Source organism: Marmota flaviventris, chromosome 12 (genome assembly GCF_047511675.1).
Source record: "Marmota flaviventris isolate mMarFla1 chromosome 12, mMarFla1.hap1, whole genome shotgun sequence".
Taxonomy (NCBI): Eukaryota; Metazoa; Chordata; class Mammalia; order Rodentia; family Sciuridae; genus Marmota; species Marmota flaviventris.
Window position 1 is genome coordinate 91,924,914 of NC_092509.1, and position 13,066 is coordinate 91,937,979.

The following is a 13,066-nucleotide window of genomic DNA, read 5'->3' on the forward strand; positions in this document are numbered from 1 at the left end:
AGTATCATGAAAATCAGAGGGAGATCTGTAGAGTAGGACAAAGGGACAGGAAGAGGGAGGAAGTAGGGGAAGGGGAACTATTGGGGAATGATATTGACTAACTCATAGTGTATATTGTGTGCATGTACAAAGATATAATAATAGGTACCTCTGTTATACACAACTATGGAGCACCAATAAAAAATATGGACAAAAAATAACAAAACTCAGTTATCTTGCTAATTTTGCATACTAATGCATTTATTTGATATATGTATACATACATATATAAATAAAAAATAGTGTTGTCTCATGGCATGAAAAAAATTTCTAGTCAGTGAATAACATTCACAAACAATGGACAGTCTTTCTTACTAAACTTTTAAATATCTTAAAAAAGAAAACCACATTTGTAAAAAGAGCACACATACAAAGGTTGGTGAGGAATGTTTTAAAATCCGGTACATGTCCCTACATCGACATCAGAAAATTCAAACTAACAGAAACTGACACTAAGCATATTTGTATATAAACAACATCATTTGTCCACCTACCAAATTAATTCATAGAAATAGCATTCTCAGGCAGCTCAATAACTGCAACTGTAAGTATCAGCCAGTCTCTATCTGTACTGTGCTTTTAAATCCAGTTACCATGGAATTTCAAATGTAGCATCAGAAACCACAGCTCTTTCCATCTATACTTGAGGTTTACTTAAAAACTCCTTGTTGAAAAATTTTCTTGCCTCAACGTTACTGAGGGAAACAGAGCAGCGAGATGGATTCTGTCTTCTGTATTCAATGCTCTCAACAATGGCATCTTTTATCACCTGCAAATGGAGACAAATGGTACAGAATGAACTCCCCTGACCATCAATGGGATTGAAATGAGAATCTAACTGAACATTTTTTTTGGAGTATTCATTAATAAATATGAGAGAAATACATGTCATGCATACATATTTGAACTCAACTGCCATCCATTTCACTCTTACTAGACTTATACCCAGCTACTCCCACACACACCCCCACCAGGTTCCCAAGACCAAAAAATACTCTAGAGAGCATTTCAGATTTTTTAAAGAAGTTGAGAACAAAGTGTTTGTAACATGATGAATTTGTAATTGTTCTGTCCTTCACAAGGAAGGTGATGATGTGAGGGAAGTAAACAATCACTAAATCCATATTTGTAGTTTTTGACAAGAGAGCATGCGTGATCACAAGGAAGTAAGACGCCTCCTAGTGGGGAGAACAGGCATTGCTGAAAATTGCCCTGCTTCTCAAGTAGAGAGCTTGGGTGTCCTCTAGCTAGGAAGCACCCTACTTTGTCATTTCATTGACGAAAAATGCTTTTGCTATTTTTGACTCAGAATAATCTTTATGTATGCTCATATTAGTGGGGTGACTAGAATAAAACAGGTGATACAGCCTCTAGGAATTTATAGCAGTAATCATGATACTATTGCTGGTATGAAGCTTGTCTACTTTGGAATTTCATGTGAGTGCTTATTACAGAGCAATGGAAAGGGGTTTTGGAAAACAGGGCCCTACTGCTGTTGTAGGACCCTGTGAAAATCAGGAAACTTTGTTCCTGGATAGCCCTGCAGGAGCTCATCTTAACAATCAACAAAATAGTCTTTTCAGGGCACCAGACACAGAGGCAAGACAAAGGGTTATTCCACAAGTCCCTTTATTCTCTACCCCAAGGACTGTTTAGCAATACTAAGGCACTCCCCATGTGCTTCAGCCCTGTACCACAGGTAGGAATACTTGGCAAGTGTGAGTGGCTTGGGACCTAGGACCTCTTCCCTTTCAAAGCTGGTGTGACCCATCTTGAAGACATGTACTACAGAGTTTTCAATCCCCACAAGCTTACTGGGCAAGCATGGTCCAATGCCTGAGGTAGAGGGACCTGAGACCTCAGTGGTGCTAACATGTAATTGACATTCTGTAACTTTAAATCTGGCCCAGCAATCAAGACTCTCTGTGTTCCAACTTCAAACAGCCAGCAATCATATTCCAGAAAGAGGGATGTATCATAGAAATGCGATTCTTATAGATGCATTTAAAAAAAAATAAAACATAAAATCATTTGAAGAACATGGGCTCAAATCTTACTGAGTCTTTTAAGTAAAGCAGGTATTTGCTGACCCTACTTTCCCATGAGTGAGAGAGACATAACCAATTCTGTGATTTCAGGATGTACTTCAGACCCATGAAGGAGACTTGGCCAAAGGCATCCAGGCTCAATCACTTCTTGGTTGTGTAAGGCCCAGGGGGATTTATTTATGTATGTGTTTATTTATTGGTACTGGGGATTCCTGTTGCTAATTTTAGTCTGATGATGTACTGACAATTAGGAGCTCTAAATTAGAAGTGAGGCTATAAGAAATACAGTCAATGAGCATATCAGGTAGAGGACAGAGAGTGGGCTTATTGGATGGAGTGAGCTTATTAGTCAGCAAATCAATTCTGCCCTTCAAACTTAATCTGTTTTTTCTAGAAATCCATGTCAGCAAGTTTATCAATTGGCCAGTTTTCAGAGTTATCAGAGAAACATCAGCCCTCACTGCACAGAATCATAAAGCAAAATAAAAATCAACTCTTTACTTTTCAAACACTTAGAAAGCTTTGAAACAGAAAAGACTTCGGTCAACAGTAATTGACGTCTGTCAATTCCTTTATAATGAATTTGTGAGAGCAACCAAAAAAATCAGCAATGTCAATATCACAAACTAGTGAATTTACCATAATAGGACCTCAGCTGATGTTCCTAGTAAATGGGTCATTCTTATAAAGGAAGACACACATTTATAACATTGAAAAAAATCCAAAACATGCAGACGCACGTACAAACTGTACCACTAGGTGGCACATCAATACTATGAAACCATTAAACAGGCTTTTACGATTACAGCAGAACATAATCCAATTCCTGAGACTAGTAATTCTGTGATGTAAAACTAAATTAAACTAGATAAATTGCTAAATTTAAACTTTTGGGAATGCTTCCTGGTACAACTAGATGAACCCAAACAAGGCACTATGTCAAATTTGAGTCTCAATTTTTTAAAATTTGGACTATAGGCATCATATTATTCATATGTAGTTTCCTCTTTCGTTCTTCCATGAAATGCATCAAGATTCCAGATCATCCCCTAGTGATAAACAGCCCTCACATCTCACTTTATCCATCCCCTCTGCCTGTCCCTAGACATGACCCATGTCATCTTTTACTTGTGCCATTCCATAGCTTTCTTATCATCAAACCAGTTCCCTTGAATCTTCAGCAATAAAGATAGAAGATTAGAAAGATAATCAAAAGTTTAAAAAAAAAAAACATGAAAACTGATTTTCTGCCACCAAAGTGTACAAATTAGAAGAGTTGAGATTATAAATGATCCATAAACAAATACTGAGTTTTTACTATAGAACAAAATATGAGGGGTAGGTGTGTAGCTCTATGGGGGAGCATTGCCTGACGTACACTATGGTCTGCCTGTTCTCCCCAGCATCTCTCTCTCTCTCTCTTCTCTCTCTCTCTCTCTCTCTCTCTCTCTCTCTCTCTCTCTCTCTCTCTCACACACACACACACACACACACGCACATGTAGCCTAAGAGAAAAAGTTGTGGTATATTTTGATAGAGAAGTAAAAAAATTACTAATATAATCCTGCTGGGATCACTGCCTCCACCAGGGAATCCATGCAGGGCCCCAAGTGGCAGCAAACACCCCAGAAGCGTCACTCACGCAGACCACTTTTGAACTCGTGAATATAGCAGATTTCTGATGGAAGCAAATATGGTTATGTTGGTTTAACTAATTTAAGGACCAAATAAAACCTTTACAGAGTCAAAAGATTACTAATATAGGAAAATACGAGTAGATATTTTGATCTAAATGACTGAATTGGCGAGCTAATGGCTGCCTTCCCTAAAGGAATTGAAATGCCTTGAAAGCAGGGATGTTCACCTTGTCATTTTTGATCCTAATACTTAGCTCATGCAACACATTTGCAAAATTGATAAATACACAGAAAGCGAACCCTGAAAGTGAATCACACAGAATAAGGTACAATTCAAGAGGGCAATGACATTGGGGCTGAAGGACAGGCAGGGTTTTATACAAGTAGGGAGGACAGACTGAGCTTTCCCAGTGAACGATCGCAGAGCAAGGCCACAGATGGAAGGCTGTGGCCGTGGAGGAGACACTCAGAACTGCTTGGCCTGCGGGAAAGGAGGCTACGTTCAAGGAACACTGGGAAAGAAGGCCACTTGCGAGACAGATTGTTCAGAAGTGAGAAAAGACCTTTGACGGTGTCTCAGTTCCCCACAATCGTGATTTCCAGCAATCTGCTTAAATACTCTATGACTCAATTTCTTCACCCATAAATTAAACACATACACACACACACACACACACACACACACACGAGACACACCACTGTCTTCATAGGCAGTTCTGACTGATAAGCCTTTTGGGGGGAATATTTGCCTAATACTAATCATTCAAAATTTTTCTTGTCCTTTTAATGCTGTGTATTGCTGTATCCCTACTACCTAAAACATCACTCGGCATAGCAGATGCTCAATAAACACATGTTGGACTAATGACCGAATGAGATCAAAGAGATCACATATAGTATTAGTTGGACCTGTTGGAACTTAATAACATAACCCAGCCGGGTGCCATAGCACAGGCCTATAATCCTAGCAGCTTGGTAGGCTGAGGCAGGAAGATCACAAGTTCAAAGTTAGCTTCAGCAAAAGCGAAGCACTAAACAACTTATTGAGACCCTATGTCTAAATAAAACACAAACTAAGGCTGGGGATGTGGCTCAGAGGTTGCATGCCCCTGAGTTTGATCCCCAGTACTTCACCCCCAACACACACACAAAAAAAATAAGACCCCAGGTTGAAGGCCTCAGAAGCAAGCTATTCTTCTCCTCTTCCAGTCTTCTGCTCCCGTCTCCACTGCCTACTGTACCCAGGCAAGTCATAGCGACTGGATTCCTCCCAAGTGGGTTATAGGAACTAGAACTCCTTTTCCCCAAAGCAAGCCATGAAAGCCTAATCACCCCCTGCCTTTCTGTCTAGAGCTGGCCATAAAGAAAGTCTCTACCTACCTGGGTCTGAGAGTAGATCACAGGACCCCACTTCAGATGGGGCCTACCTCTACTAGGAGAAAATAATGCTGGGAGAGGCCAAGAAGAACCAGACTTTGCTAGGTTTCCCTGCTCAGTCTATCAGCATTAGTCCACACCCTTTTTACAGAAACAGATTTCTACACAGATGTCCACACTTCATGAAACCTAGGAATCAAAATGGGGAGTTCACCTGGGGTCTTCGAGTCTTGATTCTGAAGGCTCCCATGACATGTAAAACTAGGATCAAACAAATTGATTCCGCTTTTCTCTTGTTAACTTCTCTTTGGTGTAGGGGTGTCGGCTATCACCCACTGTTATGGTCAGGAAAGGAATCACAGACTTCTGCCCCTACAGGCCTAATATATTAGGGCCTCATAATGAGAAACTTCCAAATTATTTTTGAAAAGACAAGAACCTTGACTGGGACCCAGCTACTTTCATTAAGATGATGAAATATCATTAAATATTAGGTGCCAGTACTTCTGGATATGTACTTTACCTCATTTTAAATAACATCTACTACTTAACAGTTTGTAAAATTATTTGAGAAAACAGTCTTAAAGTTCATCTTACACATAATCAGTATATGCCGAATAAACTGAGACATGGGTTCTTAGAATTGCTGCGACTGAGTTAAACATGTTGATCCAGTGAGACTGGAAAGCATGTGATTGCTAAATCAATGGGTCCTAAAAAAAAAAAAAAAAAAAAAAAAAGTCTCAGCTGTCATATTCCCTCCAGACCAAGGTAGTGGTATATACATGGGGGGTGCAGTCACGCTATGTGACCAGGGTACAACATGTAGATTCCCCATGGTGAGGAACTTGACCTCCAGCCACAGCACCTTGTATCTGGACCCTTGCTGCCCCCAGTAAGTCAACCATGAAAAATGTATTGCATATTTATCTTAGGTGCCAGATGTCATGATCAGTATCTCTGTAGGATACAAAGTAAAGAAGGAGCCTCACTGTTTTAAAAGGGCTTCAAATTTATAATTAAAAGCAGAAGAGAATATGGACACTAACATAAATGATTGCCACAATTATATTAACTGCTTCAATTTCCCAAGTGCTTATCACATGACAGGTCCTTAAGTTTTATTATTTCACTTAAACCCCGTCTTTCTTTTTTAATGTTTTTTAGTTGTAGATGGACACACAATATCTTTATTTATTTTTATGTGGTGCTGAGGATGAAACCCTGTGCCTCACACAGCGAGGCAAGTGATTTACCACTGAGTTACAGTCCCAGCCCGTAAGCCCCATCTTGATCCTTAAGGTATGTATCATCATTTCCCCTTACAAATGAAGAAAGGGAAAGGTTAAATAGCACGCCCAAGATCACCCACCTAAAAGGCAGCGGGGAAAGGATCTAAACACCCAATTTGGTCTGACTCCAAAGCCTCTGCATCTCCCACATACCACATGTCTACCAGTATAAGTCACTATACGTTAAGTTTTTAACAAGGAAACCAAAAAACCATGAGACACTGTAATTGTAAAAGCATTGAGGAGAAGTTCACTGGATAGGAATTCGGGATGATTGAGTAAGTGCAGGAATCTAATGCTAAAAAGAAACCCAGAACACTGTCACCAAGTGAGCAAAAGCAGAGCCACAGTCCTCCAAAGATAAACTGGAACTGAGCATGGGCAACACCCTCCAGCTAGGATGGCCCAGGAAAACAGAGCAACAGGAGCGTAGAGGGACAGGGCAGCAATTTCCGAGCCGACTCAGGTCAGAGAGTAAACCCAAGAGGAAACGTTAAGCCACAGTGGATACAGGCACAAGCCAAAAACTGTCTTCTTGGGATTGGCCAATAAATGATTTTTGCCAAGATTCTGAGAGTCTGCTATTTGCAAACAACCCTGACAGATCACGTGCTATGTTGCTGAAATATAAATCAGTACTCTGCTCTGTTCAGATGATGTGGGTGTGAGAGATCTGGCTGGCGTCTAAACCTAATACGCTGCCCAGCATCTAAACCTCAGCAAAAGTTTGATGCTTTTTATATACTGTCACTTTTATTATTTTTTTCCAGTTAACGTGTATGGAGGGAGAGAGAAAATGTCAATAAAAATGGAAAGTTTTACCTGAATACCACACACATACACACATACAGCAAGGGGGGGGGGGGTATCACTTGAACATACGTCTCAATGGTCATGGAATTTAGAAGAAAGCCTCCATTCATTCATTTGAAAAAATATTTCTTCCTGCCTCAGCTATCATTACCTGTACAAGCTTGTCTACTTTGTAAATTCTAAACATTTGCAAAGGTCTTGGGGTATATTTACATTAGACCTTCAAGGATACAGAATATGGATGTGTATAGCTAAGATTTCCATTTGTTGAACACTGTTTGTAGGACATTGTTCACACATCACCTGATTAAAAACTCACTACTGCTATTGGGGTAGGTCCTATTTCGCCTGTTTTAGAGATGAGGAAATTGAGGCTCAAAGAGTTTGCCTAGCTTATTCAAAGCTGCACAAGTAGCTCATTTAGGATTTACAGATGATATAAATCCCATGACCTTCCCCTGTACATACCATTCCAAAAATGTTAGTAAAGCAATTTAAAATGTTTAGCTGCTGGGCAGGGTGGTGCCCAAATGTAATCCCAGCAGCTCAGGAGGCAGAGGCAGGAGGATACCAAATTCAAAGCCAGCTTCAGCAACTCGGTAAGGCCCTAAGCAACTTAGCGAGACCCTGCCTCAAAATGAAAAAAAGGGCTGGAGATTTGGGTCAGTGTTTAAGTGCCCCTGGATTCAATCCCTGGTACCAAAAAATAAAAATAAATGTTTAGTTAATAGTTTGTGAAAAATCAACATTTGATAAGCTGTAAGTTGAGAGTTATTTTGGAATTCAGTCTATTTTTGTTCAAGCTTTCAATTCTTCATCTGCGTGTCAAAAATTACTTAGAAGAATTCTTGTAAAATGGATAACTAGAACTGTATCATTCCTTGTAGCAAACAGTTTAGCAGGTTTTATATTAACCAGAATTGAAAACAACAGTCATTTAAGGTATGTGCGTATGTGTGTTGTTTTCCAAGTTCAATAAGATATTTATATATTCCTATAATCTAGTTCTTTCCATTTCTAGGATGACTTATCAAATTTAATACATTTATCCCTAAGAATATATACTTTTGATTTTATTGGATTCACACTGGTAAAATAGGATTACTGTGATATAACTCCTTGGCTTTCTTCTCTTTTAGTACCATGGGGTTTTATAAAATACATTTGTTTGATGTCATTGATTAAAATACTGATTTCTTCCTTAATAGTCTTTAATTCACAAGGCTTTCAGATGTCCACTGTAAGATTTCTTAAAAGGGGAAAGAAATATGTTAATGTTAAGAAAACGATTAGTGCTATAAAATTTGATAAAAATGTTTTACATTAATCATAAATTTGTATATACAGGCTGAAAAAAAAGAATTTTAGGGTTGTAGAAACTGATGCTTATTGGGAAACATTTCACTCATTTATAAAAATTAAAGAATGATTCATAAACATTCTGATACAGTTGCCACAATGGCACACACTTTATCACTAGTAGTCTCAGGGCAAACTCAATAATCAAGCTAACTAGATGCGCCAGAGTTCCATTAGCTCACAAAATCTAGTTAAATTCATATAAACAGAACACTTACGCACACACTATGAGTTCCTCTGGGCCATTCACACTGACTCAACACAGGATGCCTTTCTCTCTCCATTTAATTTCTTTCCTTTTACTCTTATTCCTTTTTTTTTTTTTTTAACTAATGTATGAAACCTAAGAGGCCAACAGACTTGAGATTTCACAACTGATAATTGTTAATCAGACACTATGATTTAGGACGAGGAGCCAGTGATCTCCATTACACAATAGCACTCCTAAATGTTGAGTTCTACGCTGAAGAATCTTACCAGACACAAAATCTTAGCAGCAGATGTGCTGGTGATAGGAATGATTTATACTGAAAAGAACAGCTTGTTTCTAGAGTTTCTAAAGCAAAGCACATTTGCTATCTCAAGGCCTAAAAAATGGGGCAGGCTATTACATTTGCTTACATTCCTGAGATCCACAAAATTCAACCATTTCAAAGCATGAATATATTCATTAAAATTCATGATATCTTTGCAGATTCATTATACTCCTGATTACAGGCACTTTCCTACTCTCCTAGTTCCTTTTCATCATTTTTATTCCTTATAATTTATCTTATCATGTGTTGAATACCCTGGATACTTTGGGAAAGAAGACGAGTATTAACTGTCATTCAATCAAATAAGAGTATAAAACGTAGACTCTGGTAATTTGGAGGTATTAATCTGGTAAAATTTGTAGGGTTCTTCTGGAGATTAGTAAAATAATTCATGAGGAGTAAGTGTTAAATTTTGAGTAGTCATTCATGAACCTTAATTTTCTTTTTGATTAACTATAATGAGGTATTGTTGTATTCACGTGACATGAAAAGCAGGTTGACATTACCAACAGTCACAAGGAGATAACTTACATCGATGTTGTTCAGGGTATTGAAGTGCATCAGATCATGCAGCCTTTTGAATGCCTGATTTGGATATTGAAAGTTGAAGGTTGAAAAGGGTGATTCAGGGTCATCAAAAATATCAAAGTCTGCTATTTCTTTCTCTTCCTTGGTTTCTCTTGGAACACCTAAATGTCAGAGAACAGTTACAGATGGCATTATTTTGAAAAGTATGAAACACCTCTAAAACCCAGGGAATAATACATACTAAGAGCCGTGAAGATAACAATGGGGAGGCTCCACAGAGGCCACGTAATCTGTAATATCCCTAAATTAATCATTTCTGTGTGTTATAAACAGACGCTTTCCAACTGCCAGTCTCTGTGTTTTTGTGCCTTGGGTTTTTCTTCCTCTCTGAAAGTGTGGAAGGCTGCTTTGCCCACTACCATCAGACTGGAGCTCCTGACAAATAACACTCTGCCCTGGGCAGCAGTCAACCAAAGACTCTAGGGAGTTGATCTATAAACACCGATGCTCCCATGCCTGGAGGAAGCATGATTCTGGGGCATAGGTTCTATTTAACTTCCTAGACCTTCCCAGGAAGGTCAAGTTCCCCTGTGTGGTATCTAGTTTACTAGCACATGGTCTGTCGTCTGCCTTTCTTCCCTCTATCACTTCCCCACTTCCTTCTGACTAACTTATAATTGAACTCTTTTCTCAGAATCATCTCATGGGAGAGCCCAAACCAAAACGTTATCCACTGTCTTGAAGCCACAGAGATCTGACTATAGGTTGGCCTCACACACGCCAACTGCTCATTTGAGGATTAACAGAGACAATTCTTTAGGTTTCAAGTGCTCCACTACTTTAAAACCAAAAATACCAGCCAGTAGCTCTTCCATGACAAGGTATATCTCACAACAAACTCCACCCCTAATGATCCTTTTTCTCCGTGAGAAATCTAGAAAAGACCAGCTTCTCCAGGTTTCTCTTATCCCTCCTCCCTGTGTTTTATCTTTCCATTCACAAAATGAAAAACTACCTTTTGTAGTCCTAAAATATTATGATTATTTTTAAGACCTTAAGCATCTTGTTTATCAACCTGTAGATCTGCTTTTGTTAATTAGTGTTTTCTAGGATACAGAGAAGGTCAAAGACTACTCTGGATGTGGTAAAACAAAACAGCTATTCCTTGAACTTGATTCTCATTTTCCATGAAATAAAACATGGCGACCTGAATTTGCTAGCCATTTTTTGTTGTTAGATGACATTGATTTTGTGGTCAGTTAGAATTTCCTGAGTTTTCTGCATCATTTTTTTCTGAAATAAGATCTCTCTCATGAAGGTGATATGGAAAATATTTAGCATCACTATGACAAGGACATGAACTGACCAGAAGCCGCATCTTCCAAAGTCTTGGAATAAAGTCTCAAAGATTTTTGCTGAGCTAGTCAATCAATGCTTCAGTTTCTACATCTTTGAGTGACCTTCAGGGGAAAAAAAGGTACTTGCAGTCTCGAGATGGTAGCTGTTTAACAAAGTAAGAGATGCACTCATTGTTGAAACAGCTGGTAGAACAGGGCCATTGTGAAACAGCTTAATATCAGCTTAATAGCAGTCTTGTTCTCCTGCCAGATTTCTGTTTTCTGTTTTAGGAAATATATTATTATTGCAAGGATACCTGGAGCCTTGTATTTTCTGAAGTTGATGTTGGCCAGAACAAAGTGGATGATAGTCGGGCAATCTTTCTCCACATCAGGATTCTTGGGTTTAAAGACGTAGCATTCCTTCAGTCCTTCCCGATCAAACACATAAGGATCAATCTTTGGAAAGGGGAGTTTGTTCATTTTAGCCCACTTTTCTGCAAGTAGAAGTTCCTATGGGGAAAAGAGAAAGATGCATTGGGAATTCTCATTCTCAGTCTTCATCATTCCATATTCCTTGGGGGTCTACTATCTGCTAGCAGAGTGCTCTTCACCAGGATATATACATCCTGCCTTCAAGAAGCCCATGAATCTCAAAAATCTATAAAATTACTCTACAAGCAAACTCAGTATTGATAATTATATTTATATATGTATACAAACACATATATACATATATATGTGTATACATAATGGATTTAGAGTACTTATAACCATTTAAATGATTTTTTTAACCCTTAGGAGTTAAGAAAAAGTCTAATGATATAGAATGCAGATCCCTCTGTTACTGGATTTTAAACCTATATCATCTCCATCTCAGTATTAAAAAAATTAAAAATTGATTCATTTTATGCCCATAAAAATATTTGACTCTCTCTAAATCAGCTTTTTTTCCTTTTGTTTATGAAAAAGAATTTGAGCTTCTGGCCTGATCATGTTGCTATCACATGTGTCATGGCCAAGAGTAGACCTAACAGAGCTTCCTGAGCTTCACCAAAGGTGTGGCAGGTTGTATGATACCACACAACTCAGCACCTTCCTAATCAGAAGATGGTCCTTCCCCACCAGGAAGAGAAGGCACATGGGCAGAGCCACCATAGCTGATCTGCAGTTGTTCACATGTACCCTGACCAAGAAATGCATGTTTTCGAGAAATGTAGATTTGAGGTTAGGTTGTCTTACCTGACTTATGCCTAAGAAAGAAAAAATATATATATTTAAACTTGGAGAACATAAACCAATATGGAGAGATGTGGGTAATGGAACTCATTTCCATTTATGTGCAGCTTCAGGGGTAGAGAGAGAAGTAAGAAGCAGAATACCATAGTGTAAACTACAGGCTCTAGGGTCAGAGGCCTTAGTCCAAATGCAAGCTCTGTGGCCTTGGACATGTTTCTTAATGTCTCAGTCCCCAATATCCTCAAATATAAACTATGGATAAAAATAATACCAATATATATCTGATGGGATTGCAATTAGAATTAAATAGATTAGCTAGTATTTAGAAGAGTGCTTACATATATTAAGTGCTAAACAAATATTTAATAAATAAATTGTGTTAGAAGAAAAATATGGAAGAAAAAAAGTCAGGAAAACAAAGAAGAAAAAGAAAAGGACAAGAGACAAATAAGTATTAGAGAAACTCTTAGAGGAGATTTTGGGGGGAACCATGATTAGAATCTTAAATTTTAAAGAATATTCTTGTTACCAAATTGATCTGTTCAATAGTAATCATTAGTAGCTAAATACCATGCTAAAAGCCGGGTCCTAACAGTGAGTAAAACATTCTTGACTCTTCTTACTATGGGATATATAGCCTGTGCATGAGAGATAATCATTATATAACCACGCAAATCTAAAATTGCTATAAATGCTATGAAAAACTTAAAAGTGATCATAAGATTATGCAGTATACCCAGACTATTTCCTCAGAGTATTTGTTAATTCACTCAACAATTACTATTCAGCACCTTTCATGTTCTAGGCGCAAGGCAGAGGTGGTCCTTGAAGCTTTAGAGTTTACAAGTCAGTGGGGAGATG

General features: G+C 38.3%; 1 protein-coding gene across 1 annotated transcript in view; it reads right to left on the reverse strand.

Moving 5' to 3' along the window:
• Positions 1 to 239: 239 nt before the first annotated feature.
• Pla2g4a (phospholipase A2 group IVA) overlaps positions 240 to 13,066 on the reverse strand; it is a 127,615-nt gene continuing 114,788 nt past the window's right edge. Inside the window, exons 16-18 of the mRNA XM_027935024.3 lie at positions 11,284 to 11,479; positions 9,633 to 9,790; positions 240 to 808 (exon numbers count right to left, since the gene is read on the reverse strand). Of these exons, the coding sequence (XP_027790825.2) occupies positions 677 to 808; positions 9,633 to 9,790; positions 11,284 to 11,479 (486 nt within the window). The 3' untranslated portion in view covers positions 240 to 676. The remainder of the gene's footprint in view (positions 809 to 9,632; positions 9,791 to 11,283; positions 11,480 to 13,066) is intronic.